General features: G+C 46.9%; 1 protein-coding gene across 1 annotated transcript; it reads right to left on the minus strand.

The window, feature by feature from the left end:
• Positions 1-6,761: 6,761 nt before the first annotated feature.
• Positions 6,762-10,542, minus strand: LOC123148684 (F-box protein FBW2). The gene is made up of 3 exons (XM_044568178.1): positions 10,330-10,542; positions 8,923-9,276; positions 6,762-7,723 (listed from the first exon to the last, which is right to left on the minus strand). Exons 2-3 carry the CDS (start codon positions 9,231-9,233, stop codon positions 7,057-7,059), a joined length of 978 nt encoding a protein of 325 aa, XP_044424113.1. The 5' UTR covers positions 9,234-9,276; positions 10,330-10,542; the 3' UTR covers positions 6,762-7,056.
• Positions 10,543-24,215: the final 13,673 nt, after the last annotated feature.

Genomic DNA, 24,215 nt, shown 5'->3' on the forward strand with positions numbered 1-24,215 from the left:
TGGGAATTTATGATCAAGAAAGATGTCGATGGATCCGTGAAACACAAAGCGAGGCTAGTAGCCAAAGGGTACGTGCAAGAGGAAGGTGTGAACTTCGAAGAAGTGTTCGTTCCCATTGCAAAGATGGAATCGGTGAGACTACTCATCGCTCTCGCGGTTCAGGAATCATGGAAGATACATCACATGGATGTAAAATCCTCGTTTTTCAATGGCGAGTTAGAAGGAGATGTGTATGTGAATCAGTCACCGGGATTCATCAAAGAAGGAGAGGAACAAAAGGTACTGAAGCTACACAAAGTCTTGTATGGGCTACGGCAAGGCCCTCGGGCGTGGAGCATCAAACTTGATCGGGCGATGATTTCTCTTGGATTTGAGAAAGCCCCACTAGAGCATGTGATGTACAAGAGAGGTCAAGGAAGGGATCGTCTACTAGTTGGCATCTACGTCGACGATCTGTTGATAACTGGAGCAGATGAAGAGGTGATTGCAAAGTTCAAACTACAAATGAAGGAGCTTTTCAATATGGATGATCTTGGTATTTTGAGTTACTGCCTCGAGATGGAGGAACATCGAAATCCGGAGGGGATCACACTATGCCAGGAGGCATATGCAAGGAAGGTACTTGAAAGCCGTAGCATGAAAGATTGCAATCACATTGTCGCTTCAATGGAACCTCGTCTTGAGCTGAGCAGGAAGGAGATGGTGGAACTACTCGGCTATAGTGGTAGTGACAAGGAAGGAATTGTTGACGGTAGTAAGAGTAATTCGGGCGTGGCATATTTCCTTGGAGGAAGCATAGTAAGCTGACTATCACGAAAGCATAAAGTGGTGACATCCACTTCATGTGAAGCAGAGTGGCAAGGTGTATGGCTACACGGTGATCTTATGGATCGAGATCCGGAACCAGTGGTGTTCAACGTTGACAATGAGTCTACGACTTTCCTACACGAAGATCCAGTGCGGTGTGAAAGGAGCAAGCACATTGATACAATGTATCATTATATAAAGAACTGTGTGGAAGAAGGGAAGACAGAGGTCAACTACAATCGCACCGATGATCAATTGGTGGATATGCTGACCAAGGCTTTGAATCAAGAGATGTTTTTGGAGATGCAAAGAAGGATTGGCGTCCAATCTATGATGTGCCCACATCGTGTTTAGGGGGGTGAATGTTAGACTTAAATACGAATTAGTAGTACATGGCATGTGTACGTCGTGGTTTGGTAGGATTCCTAGTCCAACTAGGATTAGTATTCCTGGCCAACTCGGTCATGTACGTAGCTAGGTTAGCCTAGTATATATATGGACCAGCCCCTGTAATCTAACGTACCTTGAGTTGAAGCAATAAAGCATACACAAGGCTCGATACGAGCCTTTGGCAATACGCCGGCGTCTCGCGTGCGTGCGTTTGTGTTTCCGGCTGTGCTGGCCGTTGTGTGCGTGCGTGGCTATTAGTAGATCGTTTACAATCAACCGTGATACGTATGTGTATTTTGCTTCGGCCACTTGGGGCAGGAACCAAGACTGTCGGCAAGTTCTTCGTCGTCGTTCGTCGTCGGTCGTTTACGTGTCGCCGGAAAGTACTCGGCGTGCACAGTTTGGGCCAACAATTGATATCAGAGCAAGGTTGATCTTCTAGTAACGGAGGATCATGGCGGACGACGAGAAGAACAAGCAGCTGGCGGAGTACTCCGGTGCGGCTAAAGTAATTGCTGCTCCGGCGAGTTTGTCGTATCCACGGTTTGATCGCGAGAACTTCGGGGTCTGGAAGGCCCTCATGGAGTGTGGTCTCCGCGCCAACGAGTTATGGGACGCGGTGGATCCCGGAGGCGACGCGTTCAAGAAGGAGGGAGCCGAGCACCGGAAGGATCGGCAGGCGGCATCGGCGATTTACTCGGTGATGCCGATGGATGTCCTCCAGCACCTAATCGCCAAAGCAACGACAAAGGAGGTATGGGATACGCTGAAGCTCATGTTCTAGGGACACACCCGTGTCAAGCAAGCCAATCTCCAAACTCTCCTAGGGAACTACGAGACTTTGGCCATGGGCGATGATGAGTCCGTGGATGCGTTCGCTTCACGGGTGGCTACTCTCGTCAATCGGATTCGCGTGCTTGGGGAGAACCTCACGGAGGCCTCGGTTGTCCGGCGTTCTTACGCGCGGCCCCTCCCCGGTACCTGCAAATTGTCACAGCGATCGAGCAGTGCGTTGATCTCGCGACTCTCCATTGACGTTCTTATCGGACGTTACAAGGCTCACGATGAGCGGATGCGGTACAGTCTTGGGGACGGGAGGACGACGAACTTGTGATGCTCACAAAGGCACAGTGGATCGCCCTTGAAAAGCAAGGCGGGTCCAAGAGCAGCAGCAAGAAGAAGGGAAAGCAGCGTTCGGCGAGAAAGAATTTCGCTGACTCGGACGACGACTCAGATAATGAGGCTGCACCACCACCGAGGAGAAAGTTTGACATCAGGAAAGTGAGGTGTTATAATTGTGGCCTCCTCGGTCACTTCAGAGCTGACTGCGAGGAAGCATCGAAGCAGAAGGCCCTCATAGCCCAGCAAGGTGACGATGGTGACATGATGTTGATGTGTAATCTGGTGGATAAGGTGGATCCAGTTCTTCAAGCGTCGGCTAAAGAAATTGTCGTGCTCCATGAAGAAAAAGTTCACTGTCAAGATCATGGTTCGGAAACTCATGTCGACGCTACGGATATGGGCGGTGATTCCGAAACTTATGTCGATGTTACCGGTATAAGTGCTAACTTTGCTGGAGCCGATGCAGCAATTGCCGCGTGTACTCGGCCATGGAGAAGCAGTCTCCGTGCAACGCATACAGAAAAATCGAAGGCATATGTGGCGCCAAAAGTCCACGAAGAAACAGTAGACGTAAATGCTACGGACACAGGAGAAAATTCTAAAGCTCGCATTGAAGATACTGACGCGGGTGTTACATCTTCAAGTACTAGTGTGAAGGCAGACACTGAAGCTGGTGATGTTGATGCAAAGGCAGACCAACGTACAACATTGAAAGAAGTTTCGGTCATTGGTGCAGCTAGCTCGATGGTTTCTGCCAGCAAGCGAAGACTAGTGTTGTGTACTAGCCATGGAAGTCCAGCTAGAGGCGTAATGAACGGGGCAAGTTGCAGCCCTGGAACAGGCCATGACAGAAGTCCAGCCAAAGGTTGCAGTCCATGTGTTACACCAGTGGCAGGAAGCCTAGCTACAGAAGCTTGGGGTGGTATTTTTGCTTCGTCCAAAGGAATGCATGAAGCAGAAAACTCGGTATCGTCTCCAAAAGTACAGGAGAAAAGGACACCATCATCCACACCTATGCATCTCGGACTGGTGTTCGACATACATCCGGAGAAGTCTCTTCGGACAATTGACCCGGAAAAGATGAAAAGGTGTGAGAGATGGTGTCTAGGAAGCGCCAAGGAACCGGCGAAATTTGGGGACGCAAATACGAAGGAGTGTTGGCGTCGGGCTATGGAAGAGGAGTTGAGGTCGATCCACGACAACAATGCATGAGAGCCTGTGGATCTTCCCAACAATAAAAAAGTCATGAGTCTCAAGTGGGAATTTATGATCAAGAAAGATGTCGATGGATCCGTGAAACACAAAGCGAGGCTAGTAGCCAAAGGGTACGTGCAAGAGGAAGGTGTGAACTTCGAAGAAGTGTTCGTTCCCATTGCAAAGATGGAATCGGTGAGACTACTCATCGCTCTCGCGGTTCAGGAATCATGGAAGATACATCACATGGATGTAAAATCCTCGTTTTTCAATGGCGAGTTAGAAGGAGATGTGTATGTGAATCAGTCACCGGGATTCATCAAAGAAGGAGAGGAACACAAGGTACTGAAGCTACACAAAGTCTTGTACGGGCTACGGCAAGGCCCTCGGGCGTGGAGCATCAAACTTGATCGGACGATGATTTCTCTTGGATTTGAGAAAGCCCCACTAGAGCATGTGATGTACAAGAGAGGTCAAGGAAGGGATCGTCTACTAGTTGGCATCTACGCCGACGATCTGTTGATAACTGGAGCAGATGAAGAGGTGATTGCAAAGTTCAAACTACAAATGAAGGAGCTTTTCAATATGGATGATCTTGGTATTTTGAGTTACTGCCTCGAGATGGAGGAACATCAAAATCCGGAGGGGATCACACTATGCCAGAAGGCATATGCAAGGAAGGTACTTGAAAGCCGTAGCATGAAAGATTGCAATCACATTGTCGCTTCAATGGAACCTCGTCTTGAGCTGAGCAGGAAGGAGATGGTGGAACTACTCGGCTATAGTGGTAGTGACAAGGAAGGAATTGTTGACGGTCGTAAGAGTAATTCGGGCGTGGCATATTTCCTTGGAGGAAGCATAGTAAGCTGGCTATCACGAAAGCATAAAGTGGTGACATCCACTTCATGTGAAGCAGAGTGGCAAGGTGTATGGCTACACGGTGATCTTATGGATCGAGATCCGGAGCCAGTGGTGTTCAACGTTGACAGTGAGTCTACGACTTTCCTACACGAAGATCCAGTGCGGTGTGAAAGAAGCAAGCACATTGATACAATGTATCATTATATAAAGGACTGTGTGGAAGAAGGGAAGACAGAGGTCAACTACAATCGCACCGATGATCAGTTGGCGAATATGCCGACCAAGGCTTTGGATCAAGAGAAGTTTCTGGAGATGCAAAGAAGAATTGGCGTCCAATCTATAATGTGACCACATCGTGTTTAGGGGGGTGAATGTTAGACTTAAATACGAATTAGTAGTACACGGCATGTGTACATCGTGGTTTGGTAGGATTCCTAGTTCAACTAGGATTAGTATTCCTGGCCAACTCGGTCATGTACGTAGCTAGGTTAGCCTAATATATATATGGACCAGCCCCTATAATCTAACGTACCTTGAGTTGAAGCAATAAAGCATACACAAGGCTCGATACGAGTCTTTGGCAATACGCCGGCGTCTCGCGTGCGTACGCTTTGTGTTTCCGGCTGTGCTGGCCGTTGTGTGCGTGCGTGGCTATTAGTAAATCGTTTACGATCAGCCGTGATACGTAGGTGTATTTTGCTTTGGCCACTTGGGGCAGGAACCAAGACTGTCGGCAAGTTCTTCGTCGTCGTTCGTCGTCGGTCGTTTACGTGTTGCCGGAAAGTACTCGGCGTGCACAGTTTGGGCCAACACACACCGCCTGTGCAGCAGCTCTCCCTCCGGTGGGATCCAACACCGCGGCAACGCCGTCAGGGAAGGAGCAGCAGTAGTCGGCCGTGCCTGCCTTCCATGAGCAGGCAGCAAGGAGCTCCGCATCCAGCGTCGATGCCGTCGAGTCCAAGAAGCCATCGTACACCGGCGAGTCAGCTAGCTACTTGTTCGTTGGCTTGGCTGATGGATTGGTGTTGACCGATGCCATCAAGCTACTGCAACCCGGCCTCGCGCTCGCGACCTTGCCTGGGGCTGCTACACGGCGCTCGCCCTCGCGCCCATGCCCGGCCTCGCCTCGTGCTCGCGCCAGCGCTCGTCCGGCTACGCCCGGGTGCCCAGGGATGCTGCACGACGCTCGTCCTTCCGCGGTGTCGGCGTGTTCCACCGCTTCCCCGGCCGACGGTGCTGCAGCCGGTGGCCTCGCCAGCGCCCGCGCCCGGCCTCGCCTCGCTGCTGCACGGCGCTCGGCCTTCCGCGGTGTCGGCGTGCTCCACCGCGCGCCCGGCCGGTGCTGCTGCAGCCCCTGGCCTTGCCTCTCGCCCGCGCACGGCCGGTGCTGCTGCAGTCCACTGGCCTCGCCTCTCGCCCGCCCCCGGCCAGTGCTGCTGCAGTTCGCCATGCTCGTCGTGCCGTGCCGCGCTCGCCCTGCCTCGCTACGAGCTGCCCGCCTGCTACGTGTTGGATGAAATGCTGGAACGGACATGCAAAAAATGGGTTTGCCTCCCGTTGGGCTCACAGGCTGACCCAAACGAAAAAGCGGACATGCATGTCCGCTTGGCCGATCCAAACAAATAAAAAGCGAATAAAATCCGTGTCCGTTTGGGTCACCCTCTTAGAGTTGCTGTAAAACCTGTCTAAATACAAATGTAAATCTAAGACAAGCTTTTTAGGAGCGACGGAGTATGGAGCAGGATACAGTAACAAGAGCATCGAAAGGTGTGCCCGGTGCTCAGAGCTGGTATCCTGGCAACGCCCCAGTGGCTGCTCCCATCCCACTGGGAACGCCCATCAGAGGCCGCCTCTGGCGTGCGTGCGCGTCGCCAAGGCCGCAGAGCGCCGCAGACGCGGCGTGGTGTGCATGGCGAGGTCAGTTCCGTTCAGGTGGCCTGCCCGCCCGCCTTGCCTTGCAAGAGACAAGTGGCTTGCCAAGTACGCGACGGCCGGGCGATTCCCCGGCCTGCCTGCGTCTGACAACAAGACACCCCCTCCGTCCGTCACAAGATCTCCGGACAAAATCTAGGATCTGCCACCACCGCCCAGCCCCAGCCAGCGAGCGTGCGCGAGAGCCCTGCCCCTGGCCCTCCTCTGCCTTGCAAAAAGCGCATTGGCCGGCCGGCCGACTGGCCCTGCACTGTTGGCTGGCTCTGGGGTCTGGGCGTTGCCATGGCATGCACCCGCATCAGAGGAGCCCAGAGCCTTTTACCGCCGCTTCTCCAGCAGCTCCTGCCACCACCACCAGGTCAGGTCACGTCTTCTCCACGGCCCGCCGATGGGATCGCACCTGGCAGCAGCCGGCCACTCGTAATCCAAAAACGAAAAATTACTACACGCAGCAGTATTCTCAACAGTTCATATTGATGATTTGTTGCTCCATGTTTTAAGCACCACAGGTTCTTTACATTCCAGACAAGCTCACTCACACAACATCCGGGCCAATATCTGCAAGCAGCTAAACATAACACAATTTGACACAATTTTTACAAGCACACGAACACGGAAGAAGATGCTTCAGAGCTGAAGCATGCTATAATAAAGACAGCAGCAGCAGGAGCAGCAGCAGGAGGAAGCAAGCAGGCAGACAGACTTCACTTCTCTTGACGGCTTATTGATGATGAGGAAGGTTTGGTTCATTCATGGAGACTCCGGCCAGTCGATCCCGGCGAAGGCGCCCTCGCCGAACCCGCCGCCGTAGAACCTGACCTCGAGCCCCTCGAGGGCGTGGCCGTCGGCCCACAGGGCCTCCTCGTCCTCGTCGCTCCCGGCGGCGGCGAAGTAGTCCTCGTCGTCCATGAACTCCTCCCACGAGTAGATGGAGTCGTCGTCCGAGTCGTCGGAGCACTCCTCCAGGAAGCTGTTCTCGTAGCAGTCGTCCACGCGCGGGCCCAGGACCTTGAGCCCCGGGTACTTGTCCTGCAGCAGCTTGTCGTCCACGCCCCAGCAGCCGCGCAGGTCCAGGAAGCTGAGGTCGCGGCACCGGGACGCGATCTCCACCACCGCGTTGGTCGCGATCAGCATGTACCCGATCTCCAGGTGCCGGAGCTTCGGCATGCTGCACGCGATGGCGCGGGCCTCGTCGTGCTGGCACACCTTGCCGGCGACGTCTATGGGGTGCATCACCCGCCGGAGCCCCACCAGGGACTTGCAGTTCTTGCCGAACGCCTCCAGGGCGCGGGCGCCGATCTTGGTGCAGCTGCTGACGTCCAGGAACGTGACGTTGGACAGCCTTTGCGCGACGTCTTCCACGATGCAGTCGCTGATCTCGCTCCGAGGAAGCTCCAGGGTCTTGAGAGATCGCGCGCTTAGAAAATCAAACACGGTAGGGTCAGTACAGTTGAACCAAATATTATGGATAGGATCACAGGTAAACAGAAGTATAATACACTAGATACCACTATGATAGATAACCCTTGTTTTAGTAGGGTCTATAATTGGAATGTAACACAAATATTTCGAAATGGACACAACCTGCTCGATTAAATGCTATTAATCGCGGCTATGAACTGAGTTCCTAACATTTAGTACAGTCAGAAAATAGATCAGAGCCAGGGAGCAGTGGAGCATTGTATAGAGTTGGGGGGCGGTTGGTGATACCATTTTGAACATGTTCTTCTGCATTGCACACATGTGCAGGATATGGCACCATGTTCACAACATTCATCACTATCAGAAAACAGATTGAGCAAGAGGAGTATTATTGTGCTAGCAACTTGATACCATCACCTATAACCCTGTATTTATGGATTGATGCACTGGAATGATACTACTCCGTTTGCATTTATGCAATTGAATCAATAGTTTACGAGCCTTTACAAAAATAACTATTAAAATGTACGCACAATTGTTTATAAATGATTGAATTCAGCGACAATAGAGCTGACCTTATTGTGTAAAGACAAATACAGAAGCAAGGCAGGTAAATTTGGAATCAATTATGTTACATATAAGGTAATACTTGTTTATATTCATTAGCACATGATTCTCTAATGAATAGACGTATTATCATTCATGCCCATGTTGCGTCATTTCTCAGAGATTTGGGCCCTAGATCGTCCGATCATGTCATCCAGCCGATCTCCGCCGTTCATTTTCTTACGGCAGGCGCTAAAACCCTACACACCCTACACACACCGCTTGCGCCCTTTTGTCTACCGTGGCCACCACTCTCTTGCTTCCCGACCCTCCTCTCCGTCGCCCTCACCCCCCTCCTCCCTCTAACCGCCTTAGTAATCCAGCTCCTATAATGCAATCACACAGCCATGATATTTCACCTGCCACTACACCTTGTCACAACGCAAACCATACTCCGCACGAAAGCTCTCATGCATTAGGCAAGGATGCTATCCAATCTGAAGAAGTACTCCAGCAACATGCACATTTCCACCAGCTAATGGTCCACAACTACTAATAAAAGAATACCGTTCCCATCTAGGTTATCAAATCTCATCAGGAAAGTATCATCCAACACAAAAATGATTTTAACAAAAGAAAACTACTTACTGGTTCGCGATGAAGGTGAACAACGAGTCGTTGGGAAGCCCGGACACGCTAATGCGGCGGAACGAGTCACCGCTGCGGGTGACAAGCGTATGAACCATACGGGTGAGCTGGTCAGGCTTGTTCTGCTGCTGGCTCCACTCCTGGATGTCGATCTCCTGCCAGCAGTAGGGCCCTGAGACCACCCGGCTCCAGGACTTGCAAACCCGGGGAACCACGGTGAGCATCTCCTGGAGGGAGAGGTTGCGGAAGATGAGTCCCAGGGCATCTGGCAATAGGTCCTCCCAGCATCTTTCCTCACGGTGCTCTTCCATCCCTGATCCTTCCAGGACTGATCATGCAAGTTGTATGATCCACCTGTTTCAGGAACAATGATACATCACTCTTTGGTAAAATCTCCTTAGCTCACACAGTTGAAGGCTTGAAGTAGCACATTCAGAATTTCATGGTAACTCATATTGACAGTACGAATGTGCTTTCCTATACTATGAAACAAAATCCAGATAATCAATATTTATTTCGAGATGATAAGTTGCCAGTATTTCAAGACCACCACAAAGGAGCAGCTACCAAGGTACATAAAAATAAAACACAGCGACGAGGACGATAAAATTCCAAGGAAAAAAAAACACCGAGACGATTACATTTTTTTGCAAGCTTCCCCTGAGCTGCAAAGAAAGAAGTCGCACGCTGCAACAAAACTAGAGGAAGAAATGAGCTCGAACCGAGATGGCCGGGAGAGGAGGAGGAAACATGAACTTTCTTTTGCCAGTCCAAGAGGCTGGCTAGATATGGCAGAGCACCTAGAGCACCGCACGCGGGCACCAAAAATAGCACCCCCTCTTGGAGCAAAGCGGGCCGGTCACTGGGAGCGAGGACCCAAATCAGGAAACCTATCCAAGAACCAGACGCGTAGCAGCAGCAGCAGCAAGATGCGAGCACCAACCAAAAGCCGGCCATGGAATTAAACTTTGTTAAACATCACCTCACACACACACCAACCGGCGAGTACCAGGAGAGAGGAGGACGCGCGCAGATCTAAAGCGGCGCCTCCGCCAGAGACGAGGAATTCGAGAAAGCGGCGGCGGGGGGACACCCGGCGCGGTAATTGGCGGCGCTAATCTATATACTACTCCGGTCTCCACAGGCTGCTCCGGTCTCCACGGGCGGCGAAAGGCGTGGATATGATGGCGAGAAAGAACGCAAAAGCTCGGCCGGCCTTTCCATCCATGATTTTTTTGTTCTTTCGCGAAAGGAGAAGGGGAGGCGAATAAGAATAAGATAGAGACCCGTCTTTTTCTTTCGTCCCCCGCCTTGGCGAGGATTCGCGGGCCGGCCGGGAGGGGGAATAACGTTGACGGCGTGGTGAGGAGACGGGGCGGCGAGGTGGCCGGGAGGGAGGAGGCTTACCGGGCCGCGGCGGCGGTGGTGGCGGTGGCGATGGTGGTGATGCTGTTTGGATCTGTGGAGGGCGTCTCGGTAGGGGAGGAGGAGGGGTGTGGGGAGGGAGGGGGAGGGAGACAGAGTTGAGTGTAACAGTGGAGGGGTGAAGTGGTCGGCGAGAGGACCGGAAAGTCTTTCTCCTTTTGTTGCGGGCGCGTGCCTTTTGCGGTGCAGCGGGGATGAAAAACGCGGCCTGCATTCCCAGGCCGGGCTGAGGCGAGCGGGTGAGTGACTCTGAAGCTGAAACGTGACGGGATCGCAGGCCTTTCAACATAAACGTGGCACGCTCGAACGGGATCGAGCGAGTCATGCTTCTTGTTGGAGAAAAATTGGTGAGGTTGACACAAGATTTATCTGTGATGCTACGGTGTGTGAGTTAGATCTATCTCTCCTCTTGCGATAAGCAGGGCGAAAGGGACGCCACCGCTCCAACCGTTCCAACCGCTCTACACCGTTGAGGGCGTCGGTCCCCTCCTCCTCCGCTCACCGGTCTGGCGGCGGGCGGGGGCAGGGATCCCGTCTATGTGCTTTGGCGCTGTAGATAGGGTAGCTAGGGTTTGGTTTAGGGCTTCCGGCGACGGCGTCGAGGTGGTGTCGGAGTTGTCGAGGGGAATAAGGATCGCTCGGCTCCTTTTCCACCACTCCGGCGGCGGTTTCGTCGTCGGCGGTGAGGAAAGCGAGGTGTGGCTTCGTCGTTGTCCCTCTGGGGCGGTGGATCCTTGTCTTGGATCCCCGGGTGCTTGAGGCGTGATGGTGGCGCTACTAGCTCGACGGGTTTTTGTTTCCCAGTTATGTCCGTGTTGCAGCGGCACCGAGCTTGGGGAGGTTTGTGGGCCTCGTGGAGGTCATGTGTAGGTGGATCGATGGGATTCTCGGATCGGTGGCTTCGAATCTGGCGTTCACGGCTGCTTCTTCGGGGTGTTTAGCAGTGATGACTTCCCATCCGCGTGAGACTACAAGGTTAGCCGGAATCTGGCAGTAGGGCTGTTGAAGTAGCTGCGGCGGCGCACCATCGACTCATCCAGGAAGAAGGGGTCGGGAGGCTTCTCAAGGATCTAGCTGTAATTTTCTTTTTTCTTTTTGGGTTGCCTTGTAATGCTGGTTGGTGATTAGATCTGAGGGTCTATTTCGCAAAAAGAAATGATTTCAATGGTTATATGGTATGGTAGATATTTCCTGAATTAATGTGGGCTCGATGTGTTCATCTGTTTTTTATGGCTTTTGTCACTTGTAAAGGACATTAGGGATATGTATATAATTCGTTTTCAAATTTTAACCATCACTTCTCTAAGTAGATTTGTTTTCGATAATGTCATGCTAGCATTGTTCGTCAATACGGCCGTTCACCTTCCTGCATTTTTTCTGATTTGAAAATGTCTGAGGCCTTTACTCGTCTTATGGCCCAACAATCCAATGGTCTGGGGCTTGGTCCCTCATTACCTCATTGTTCAAATGCCGCGTCCGCTCTAGATGTTGCCATCAACTAATAGCACATACCCCCCCTTCTCCCTCGATGCACACACTAAAGGCCACAGACAATAATAACAAAGTGGTTATCTCTATCCTAGACCAAATATCCAATAATAAATTAGCTGTTAAGTGCATCATCATCCAGATTCATCAATCGAACAATTAGAGAAACGCTTCGTACCGGAAAAAAACATCAAAGAAGAGAAAACACACAAAACATTTCCATGTCTATGCTTCTAGAAAATTATGGTAAAATAAAACAAATAAAATTGAGACTTTCTAAACAACTTTTGGGATAAAAGAATTCCAATTTTCAACCACCACTTCCCTAACTAGGTTTGTTTTCGACCATGTGCCACTAGTTATATCCTACTACCACCCACTTCTCGCGGTTTTGTAATTTGACAACGATTGGGCACCTGTGGCCCAACAATCCAACGGCCTAGGATTTGGCCCATCATCATTGTTTTAGTTGTCGCCATCAAGCGACCTGCTTTGCACCAAAAATATGGCACATAACATCCCCTCTCCAGGCATGAAATAGACCAAATTGGGGAAATAAGATTCCTATCCAATCATGCATTGGGTCTTAGGTGTGTTGTCATCCAAATCTTTGAGTTAACAATTGGAGAAATGTTTCCTACTGGGAACAACGAAGGAAAAGTCATAGTTGCCACTGGAAGAGACAAAAACACAATATATTTCATGTATATGCTTCTCGCAAATTACACTAAGGTAAAATCACTATGATTGAGACTTTGTAAAGGACTTTTGGGGTGGACTTTTTTCTTCAAAATTTTAGCTATCACTCCCCTAACTAGATTTGTTTCTGACCATGTCCCACTAGTCATACTCGCCGCTACAGCCGTTACACTTCCCACGTTTTTTCAATTTGAAAACGCTTGAACCCTTTAGTTGTCTTGGGACCCAACAATCTAGTGGCATGGGATTTGGCCCATCATCATTCAAACATCACGTGTTCTCTCCGGTAACCGCCATCAAGCCATAAAGCCTTGCACTTACAAGATGGCACAAATTCTTCTCCCCACAAACCAAGAGAAAAATAACTACAAGGTGGTTATCTCCATATTGGAACCAATTGAGGACATTTGGTTACTATCCTACCACAAATTAGCTATCAGACGGGTCATCGTCCAAATCCTTGAACGTATAAGGAGAGAAAATGTTTCCTATTGGAAACAACGAGGCAAAAAGTCAAGGTTGCCATTGAAGGTGACGAAAAAACAATATTTTCCTTGTTTTTTTCCTTCTTACTTATTACACAACAATAAAATAATTATTATTGAGCTAAATGGGGTTGATTTTTTTCTCATGAGCAAGATTGGAAATTCTAACTTCTTAGTTCTCCTCTCCCTAGGCACCACCTTCCCCGTCATGGAATTTCTCTCCATGACATTTGTATCCATAACCCCTTTCTCAACTAAGGCACCTAGACCAACCCTTCTCAGAATAAGAAATTACCAGTGCTTTGCTAGTCATGAAATCGAAGGCTATACACGAGCCTAGTTTTTAGAAGAAAAAAAATACCAAAGCTTCACCAAACAAAAAAAAGACTAATATTGAGTGACTTCTATGATAAGAAAGCAATAAGCACTAGTCTAAATCGAACACATTTTGCAATACTACCTATGTTAACGAAGTGCATGCTAGAGGCTTCCAAACCTATTTCCCTTGAGAAATGTCCTGAAAAGCCATTGCAAAAGTTCTAACATATTAACTACAACTCTCATTACCACTACTTGTCCATTTAGACCAAAACAGTTCCCTCTCGGTCCACCTTTTTGCGCAGCAGATTATTTACACCAGCGATATAAAATAGACGCACCCACCATCATATTAAAACGTTAGTTAAAACTAATTTTTAATCTATCTGCCAAGATTCCCTTCTCCACATCCTACACCACGATGGTTTCCTTCAAAGGTGACGTGCATGGATTAAATTCATCCTAATGATGTGCAGAACGAGCATCCTACTACATGTCTTCCAGGACTCTGGATCACTTGTAGAAATGGGCTATGATAAGGAAACCTGCTTTCTCCCTACTCATTCATCAACATACCCCATGTATTGCATGATTTTATCCATCACGTTGTCGGGAAATGTAGTAGAAAACCAAAAAAAAGCCCTACGAATCAAATTCTCAGGATCATTATGAAGATGCATAAGGGTTTAGATCAGATCGTTACCAACCCGGAGTTGCAGTGGAAGAAGAGTTGGTGAATAATTATTGATGCAAATTCTCGTAGCTAGGATTTACAACCTCCCAACACCGAGAATAATCTCCCTATAGCAAAGATAGAAAGTGCAATCTCCATACCGGATTGCACGCATACGAGATCAGTGATCCAACAATGCTTAGCCATCCAGAACTAGGCATCGTTGGAGAACTAAAAGAAGGAGAAGCAGCCTTGTGGTGAGACAAACTTTTCATGGAGAACAAGTGAGGGGGCAACCCTTGCGTAGAGATTGTGTGCAAAAGAGGTGATGCTCCCTCCACTATTTATAGGAGAAGAGGAGAGGGGCACCTTGTGAGAAGGGGCAACCACCAAGGGGTGCGCCCCATCTAAGGTCGGATCCCCCCAAGGGGGTGTGCCCCCTCCAACCCTAGTTGCACCAAAGTGGACCTTGACCACCAAGCTGTTGGAAATACGCCCTAAAGGCAATAATATTGTATTGTTTATTTCCACGTTTATAATTAAGAGTTTATATTCTATGTTATAACTGCTATGATTGTGGAATATGCGATTCAGCGAAAAACTCATTAGCACGTATGGAATGATAAACGGTAAAACTTGATTCCTATTATCGTCTCTAGGACTAGCTCAAGTGTTGTATGTTGATCATGTTTTCCGGATCTTGGGATATCGTTAAGTGTAACAATAGTCCCAAAACAACATCGAGAGTATTATGTTAGAAGAACAAATCATATTAAATTAACCCAACTTGTTTGTTATACTTTGAGATGCAATCGTCACCAGTCAATCGATATCGATATAACACAAAGAGTTAACATATGCGTTAGTTCCTTAGACCATGAGAGTGGCGTAGTCACTTATTACCGGACGATGGACTTTGGAGTTTCTCAAACGTCATATGTAACATGGTGGTCATAATGACAACTTTCAGGTTCATCTGAAAGTATGACAAGGGTCTAGATAGCTCAAGAGTGGGATTTGCTCCTCTGACGATGGAGAAATATTCTTAGGACCCTCTCGATATGACGACATCTATCATTGTCTGGCCAGACACAACTGACTAGTTACAGGGATGTTGGAATATGTCAATGAGAAAGAACAACAAGACTGGTAATGAGGAGACCGGTATAGTGAGCATGAGAATGAATCAAGAGGATACTGATATATCTCACCTCGGATTTCATAAAGTATCGCGGAGTAAAGGTAATAGAACATGATAACCAAATGTTCACTAGAATATCCCTCGTGTATTCATAGGGATCAATATGGATGTCCACGATTTCGCTATTGGTCATTGAACAAAAGGGAGCTTCGTTCACGTCTATGTTTTGCCGAACCTACAAGGTCACAAGCTTAAGGGAATCACGATCCGTCGAGTATTAGTGGAGTAAGAGTTATGAAAAAATATTCAAGAAACAGTTTCACAAATATTATAAATAGTTTAGTGCCACCCTAGAAGTTGTAGAATTTCTGAAATCTCAAACTAGGCCCGTGAATAAATGGCAATGGTGGTTCTAAAGTTTAGTATCACCCTAGAAGTTGATGAGGTGTGTGACCTCTTTATATAGTGGTTCTTTACACCACACTTATAGTGATGAGTGAAGGAGAGAAATAGAAGACCACATGCACGCACTCCGCACGCCTGGCTTGGCCTGGCTCGGGCACGGGCTCGAGGTGGCGCGTGCGTGCGCCTAAGTGCTCCGCCAAAATCTGGTTCGTTTCCTTGCAATGGGCGCGGTTTTATTTTGACGTTTTATTTTTTGATGTCTTGATAGACAAGTTAATTATTTCTTGTCTGGTAAGTATACGACTTAGTGTCAAGTCAGTTTTAGATCGTGATAGCGACACGATACCGGACCAGTCCTGTTATATAATACTGCTACATGCCGCGGCCAAAGACATATCGAAAACACCTTAGGGTTTTGCCTTATCTCGCAACTTGCGCCGCCACCATAATCTACTCCATCGCGAATGCCGGCGTGCATCGGAGTTCGGAGAGCAGGTCTTCGGAACCGTTCGTCCAAGCGATCCTGCACTGGAAGAGGACGAATTCGGGTTTTTTAAAGTGCTCTGCACGACTGCTCAAGTTCGTCGTCACGGGTTATCTTCCGTCCAAGTCAGGTGCATCATCGTCTCCAACGCCGTCAGCAACTGATCGTCGCCAACATCGTCATTAACAACGTCTCTCCTGCAGCAACTAATGAACTGTATGTCCGTCGTGATCTGTTCATACCTCAATTTGTAGTTGTTGTACATGTGCGATTCTGCTGTGCATGTTTTACTGTTCATATAGTGTGCTAGATTGTTTATGCTATTTTCTGTTTTAGTCATGAATTATTTATTGAAATTAATCATTAACTTGCCCAATTTTCCAAAAGTTTCTCCGTCTAGGTTTATAAGCCCCCTCCTATTTTGGATCAAATTTTGACCATAGATTTAACTAGCAAAATATAACTTACATACCACAAACTTACATCGTTAATTTGCATTTGAAAAAAAGTTTTGGATGGTATTATTTCCAATACATAAAACTTACAATTTATTACCTAAATTGATGGTTAAAGTTAGACACAAACTACGAGTAGGACTTAAAAACCCGGACGGAGGAAGTACGGCGTATAACTTAACTTCAAGTTCTTAAAACAAATCACTGTTTTCTTCTTTAAAATGCCTCATGCCTGTCTAGCCAGAGATGGCACAAGCCCACTCAACGCTCCACCGTCTCTACCCTTCGCTCGTGTCTCTTTCACTAGCAACCACTCATACTAGCCTGTCGTCTCCTTTTCCTCCGTCACCGTCACCGTCACCTTTCTCCGCTTGCAGTTAACCTCCATCCTTTTAACCCAGCTATACATTTGCCCTTGACGGGACGCAACACCAAAACATGTGTAGATCGCCACCTCTTCCAAGTTAGTACTCCATCCGTCTCAAAGATGGTAGATACATCCGTATCTAGATAAATTTAAGACAATTTTTTAAGACAGGGGGAGTACAAAGCAAAGCGGTTCATGCTGCTGGCTTGACGCGATCACAACCTCAACCAACTACTCATTGTCCTTTTCCTATGGGCAAACAAACATACATCAGCACTATGTCTATGCTATGCTAGAGAACTATCGACGGCGACATGCACTTCGCTCATCGTCCCACACTCCTACCGGCTACCCCTACCCCTCTCCGGTTGCCACGAGGAACAGGGCACCGTGGGTGTGGAGCCGTCCGCTTGAAGACATGAAGATGGGATCCCCGCCTCTTTCAAGTCGCAACACAACCTATCCCCTCTCTATTCTAGGCGCGACCCTACACGCCACCTCCACAGTTTCACGTGTGAGGTGCAAGAAACGCAAATCTCAAATTCTCAATGTGAGACTATACAAACCCGATAATTATGAATATCAATTTTTTTTCATTATATTAGGGCCATGCTACGCGTGAGCTGGCTGATCTTTTAAAAAGATTGGCCGGGTCGCGAGTCGTTGGATTCAACACAGGATAGCCATCAGATTCAATTGATGAGGTTTGCAATAAAGGGCATGTTGTGCTCAGAAGTTTGCAACACAACCTATCCCCTCTTTATTCTAGGCGCGACGCTACATGCCATCTCCACAGTTTCACGTGCAAGGTGCGGCCTTTTCTGAAGAAATGCAAACCTCAAATTCTCAATATGAGACCATACAGATCCAATAATTATTATTATCAAATATTTTAATTATATTATGAATATGGAGCCTTTATGCCCTTAAGAAAGGCTTAATAAACAATTACAAAAGAGAACACACATGAGCACACCTCCTAATTATGTCGCATACATCCACATGTTTGTATATGTGAACATCAAAATTCAGCAGACATAAAAAAACACGCATATTTATATAATGCAATATAGTTATATGAGACGCTATGCTTTTGCATATTCTGATTTTCTGGGTTGAGCTGAAGTCTTCTTTTGAAACATGTATTTTGATTCGCCAAAATCTTCAATGACACTACCTATGGAGCCAAATAAATAAATGAAATCATTTCTTAAACAGATTCAGTTTGCAGCTGTTCATGTTCAAACTCATGTTCATTTGGGAGGTTTACAAAACAAATTAAGCATGAATAATTGATAGTGTTGTTTTACTGCAAGAGAGGTATAAGTTTAGCCATGTTAAAAGTGGACTTCGATTTTCTTCCAAGCTATTGAAAGCCTAGAGACACAGACACTGACTGACATGCCATAGACTAAAATCACAAGTAGATCAACGGGCCAATCAACCTTTTGACAAACTTGCATTTCTGATGTGAAGAAAGCGTTGTTTAGTGGATATGAAGAAAGTGTTGCCCACATGGCGTCGCTCTTTTTGACAATCACAACCACTACTTACTTGTGAAGTACTTCATCCGCTTCTTTTTACTCTGCATATAAGATTTGTCTTAAGTTAAACTTTGTAAACTTTGGCCAGATTCATATGAAAAAGTGTTAACATCTAATCTCTATAAAGAAATATAAGAGCGTTTAAACACTCTTATATTTTTTACGGAGGGAGTACAATACTAAGGATATAAAATGTAAAAGTTAATTCCATGATGCATCTAATGAAAAAGATATTGATTTAATATTGTGAACATTGCATTTTTTCTATAATCATGGTCTATTGTGATGAAGTTTGACTTAAGACAAAACTTATATGTGAAGTAAAAAAGAAACGTTAAGAGTATATGCCAGCATCAAATTAAGAATGTACATGCACCAACCAGCCATCATTGGTCCACTGTAAAGCTTGAACACAATTAGATTTTTCTTAAAAGAACTGTCCGATCTTGTCGGTATTGGTTTGCTTGTCCAGCCTAGTTCATTTCGAGTTAATACCCGCAGTTCCCATGTCACGTCAATGTCAAAAACTTATGTGGTTCTCGTGTCATGTCAATTGTCAAAACTTAAGTGGATGATATATCAGGTGTCAAAACTTAAGTGGATGATATATCAGGTGTACTTAACCACTCGACAGCACGGCTGCTACTGTTGGCTTTGCGAAGGCTTTGCCCTTTTGTGCACTGTTTCTTTGGACCATCTTTTTTCACCCTATCCTCACCGATAGCCAATAAAAAAGTAATTGTTCACACATTAAAATATCCGCTCCCACATGTGCAGGCTTCAGGATTCAGAAAAGAGAACAGTCCGAAGCCCTGCCGTTTAATCTACAAGAGCAACGACAATATACACAAGCCAAGTTTTTCTTTACAGCAATATACAAAAGCCAAGTTTCCACACCGTGCTCTTCAATGGATGAGCACGTGATACCCAAAAATTGCACATGATAATAGGAGGCCGCCGTGTTTCCCTCAACATCTTCAGGTAAAGTAATATCGTGGAGACAAGCCCCTAGGACGACGAATTCATGGATGAAGGGTAAAGGCCATCGTTCAATTCAGGAGAGCTCGCTCAATTTTGGTAATCTGATGGGAGACACTCGGAGGTTTAACAAGAGGGGTAAGGGCATTTTCAACGGTGATCTACAAATTCCCTCCCGTATCCGTCGTGGACAGAAGGTGATCAGTCTACGGACACAGATGCGGGAGACGCTATCCAACCTTGCCCGTATACATCCGCCCTTTCTTTTTTTTAAATTTTTTTTTGCACAATCAAATAGTCGCATACATAGAGTTCAGACGTTTAAATAGGGGAAAACTTTGTTTTTGCCACTCTAGCTTTCGACCACTTTGCTTATGCCACTCTAGAATTTAACATTTCACTTTTGCAACTATTAGTTTTTGACAATACATCACAATTGCCATTCCGTGGCAAAAGCAATAACTTTAGAGTGGCAATTGTGATACATTGTTAAAATCTAAGAGTGGCAAAAGTGAAATGAAAAGTTATTGCTTTTGCCACGGAATGGCATTTGTGATGTATTGTCAAAAATCAAGAGTGGCAAAAGTGATATGTCAAATTTTAGAGTGGCATAAGCAAAATAGGCAAAAACTAGAGTGGCAAAAACAAAGTTTTCCCAAATAGCCGCATACGTAGGGTATGAATGTTTAAATAGCCGCATGCTGCACTAGTTCAAATTTAAAGAAGTTGAAATATTACATTGTAATATTGTTGTGCCCTTTAACCGCCCACTGATGCTCAATTAGATTTTCCTTCAGCTACTCGTGAGTTGATCAATGTCGAATTTGTTGATATATTTGGATAAACTCTTCAAATGTGGCCGAATTCTGGCCTGGAAGTTCGATAAGATCACCCGTGTTCTCAAATTCTAGAGGTGCGGCAGCATCCTCACCCTCATCCTCGGTGATCATGTTGTGCATGATCACACAACATGTCATCACCTCCCACAAGGTCTCCGGATCCCATTGTTTAGCGGGTCCACGATCAGCTACAAAACATGCCTTCAGAACTCCAAATGTCCTCTCGACATCCTTTCTAACTGCTTCTTGTCTTGGGCAAAGTAAGACTTTTTCTGGCCAACTCGGTTAGAGATGGTGCTAAAAAAGATAGCCCATGAAGGATAGATACCATCAACCAGATAGTAACCCATATTGTACTCATGTCCATTGATAGTATAGTGCCAAGGAGGAGTTTTTTCTTCAGCCAACCTCGCAAACAATGGTGGTCGCTGCAGCACATTGATGGCATTGTGAGATCCAGGCATGCCAAAGAAAGCATGCCAAATCCAAAGATCTTGTGATGCAACTGCTTCAATAATGATGGTGGGCTTCTTAACATAACCCTGATATTGGCCTTCTAAAGCCTTCAGGCAGTTCTTCCATTTCTAATACATGCAGTCAAGAGATCCAAGCAAACCTGGCTACCTCTTGCTTCTGATATTGCAAAGAGCCTTGCGGTGTCTGCCACAGTTGGTTCTCTCAGGTACTGAGGTCCAAACACCTCAACCACGGCAGTTGCAAACCTAGCCATGTCATCTCTGCATGTGCTCTCAGACATCTGTAGGTACTCGTCCCATGAATCAGAGGCCGTGCCATATGCAAGCATCCGGAGTGCGGCCGTGCACTTATGGTAACCAGAGAAGCCAATCGTGCAAAGTAGTCGGCCATCAATGTCAAATGGCCATGTGCCCTATTGCGGTTGATGACTCAATGACCCTTGATCGGTCCTTTGAAATTCAGAACATGCTCCTGTTGGGAAACGTTGCATGAAAAACAAAAAAAATTAAACGCACACGCAAGATATATCAAGGAGATGCATAGCTACGAGAAGGGGAGAGTGTGTCTACGTACCCTCATAGACCGTAAGCGGAAGCGTTTAACAATGCGGTTGATGTATTCGAACTTCTTCACGTTCCAACCGATCGAGCATCGAACGTACCACACCTCCGTGTTCCACACACGTTCAGCTCAATGACGTCCTCCGCCTTCTTGATCCAGCAAGACGGCGAGGTAGTGGATGAGTTCCTGCAGCACGATGGCGTGGTGACGGTGATGGTGAAGTGATCTCCGTAGGGCTTCGCCTAAGCACTATGAAAATCTGACCGGGGGTGTAAACGGTTGGGGGCGCCGCACACGGCTAGGCAATTATCTGTTATGTGATAGGCGCCCCCTCCCACATATATATAGGTGGAAGGGAGGGAGGAACAACCAAAAGGGGGCGTCCAAGTAAGAGGGATCCTACTTCGAGTCTCTCCCAAGCCACGCCATGCCTTGTATAGGTGCGGGGGAAAGGCAGGGGAGGGTGGCGCTCCCCTTTCCTTTCTCCCATGAGAGGAAAAGGTAGGAGGGGCTAGCCCTCCCCCGTTTCCTTCCCTAGGACTGGACGGCCAGGGAGAGGGGCGCACCAGCCCCCTGTGGGCTGGTCTATGAAAGGATCGAGAAGAGGTGTCTAGAGGGGGGGGGAGATTAGACCCTCAACAAAGAAAAGTAACCGTTTTTAAATTCTTCAAGTTAAGGTGGAGTTTTAGCACAAGTTTAAACATTCATAATACATTTCAAGCAAGCATGGAAAGAGTATATGAGCAACGGAAAGTAAAGCATGCAAGTTGCAAGAAAGTAAAGGGATGAGATTGGAGTGCGCAAACGCAATTGGAGGCACAGAGATTTTTGGCGTGGTTCCGATAGGTGGTGCCATCGTACATCCACGTTGGTGGAGACATCAACCCACGAAGGGTAACAGTTGCGTGAGTCCATGGAGGGCTCCACCCACGAAGGGTCTATGAAGAAGCAACCTTGTCTATCCCACCATGGCCATCGCCCACGAAGGACTTGCCTCACTTGGGTAGATCTTCACGAAGTAGGCGATCTCCTTGCCCTTACAAACTCATTGGTTCAACTCCACAATCTTGACGGAGGCTCCCAAGTGACACCTAACCAATCTAGGAGACACCACTCTCCGAAAGGTAATAGACGGTGTGTTGATGATGAACTCCTTGCTCTTCTGCTTCATATGATAGTCTCCCCAACACTCAACACTCTCTCATAGATTTGTCTATGGTGGAAAGATGATTTGAGTGGAAAGCAACTTGGGGAAGACTAGAGATCAAGATTCTTGTGGTTGGATTGGAATGTCTTGGTCTCAACACATGAGTAGGTGGTTCTCTCTCAGAAAATGAATGCTGGAAGTGTAGGCATGTTCTGATGGCTCTCTCACTAATGAAGAGGAGGGTGGAGGGGTATATATAGCCTCCACACAAAATCTAACCATTACACACAAAAGAGCCAACTCGGTCAGACCGAATATGTGAACTCGGTGATACTGATTCAGTTCAAAATGTGAACGTTAGATTTTAATTTCGGTGGGTCTGACATGATCAACTCAGTGGGACTGATGTGCTAGGGTTAGGGGTAAAACCTCAACTTGGTTTGACCGATTACACAAACTCGGTAAGATCGATTTTGGTAATAAGCAAACAGAGAATTGGTCAAGCAAACTCGGTGGGATCGGCTGCATATCTCGGTGAGACCGAAATAATTGCAATAGGCAACATAGAGTTTGCAAGCCCATCTCGGTGAGACCGAGATCCCATCGGTGAGACCAAATTGATTAGGGTTTCTGGCAGTGGCTATGTCAAGTGAACTCGGTGGCGCCGGATGGATCAAATCGGTGGGGCCGAGTTTGACTTTAGGTTTAGGACATATTTGGATATGAGAAAGTGGTTGAGGGCTTTGGAGCATATCACTAAGCACTTTGAGCAAGTATACCATTAAGCAACACCTCATCCGCCAATCTTCTGTCCTTAGCGTCTAGAAGGGGTTCCACATCCTCTTGTCCATGCCACGCCTTTGTTGAACTTTCAGAAATATACTAGATGGGAATATTAGTTCAACAAGAGATATGTTGACATTAATTACCAAAATCACCCAGGGAGCACTTGTGCTTTCAATCTCCCCCTTTTTGGTAATTGATGACAACATACATCAAAGCCTCAGATAAAGATATGAAGCATAACAAGTAAAGCTTTGGAGAGACATGTAACATGCATAGGCTCCCCCTACATGTATGCAATCATGTAAATGTAGAATGTAAGAGCATGTGAATGCATAAGCATGTTAGAGCAAGCAATGAGTTACATGTATCTTGGCTATATGCATCAGAGCAAATGATGTAAATACAGGAAATATACCTCCATGTTCATGAGTCCTTCTTGCAAACAATATGTACATTAGCAAGAGATCATCATGCACATGAGTGTGATGCACATACTTACCTTGTGGTCTTGAGCTGGCTTTGGAGGAGGTGAACTTGAGAAAGCGGGGTTAGATAACACAAGAACACCTACTAAACAAAGCAAATTGAGAAAACCACAAAAGTACCAAGATTGGGATGACATGTAGTGAGTGAGTACTTAGTACTCTATCTGGATATAGACATGTCCCCAAAGAATAAAGATATGCAATGAATTCCAAAGATTTTCCTCCCTTGGATATGAACTCTTTCTCCCCCTGAATATGATATTGGATAATGGAAGAAGATAGGGAAAAGAAAATCAGGACAAGGCAACAAAACCTCTAATTACTTAACATGTCTTTACCCTCTTAAAGACATGTGACTTCTCTCCTCTATGTTTGATAAGCATCTAGAGAAGCTAAGATGTGCTTTCTCTCTTATGTGATAAGCTTTGATGTGCTCTCTCTCCCCCTTTGACATCAATTTCCAAGAAGGGATCTTCTGGAGCATGAGTCATATATGTTTGGTCCTTGAGTCACATTACAAAGCAGGATGTAATTTT

Source organism: Triticum aestivum, chromosome 7A (assembly GCF_018294505.1).
Source record: "Triticum aestivum cultivar Chinese Spring chromosome 7A, IWGSC CS RefSeq v2.1, whole genome shotgun sequence".
Lineage (NCBI taxonomy): Eukaryota > Viridiplantae > Streptophyta > Magnoliopsida > Poales > Poaceae > Triticum > Triticum aestivum.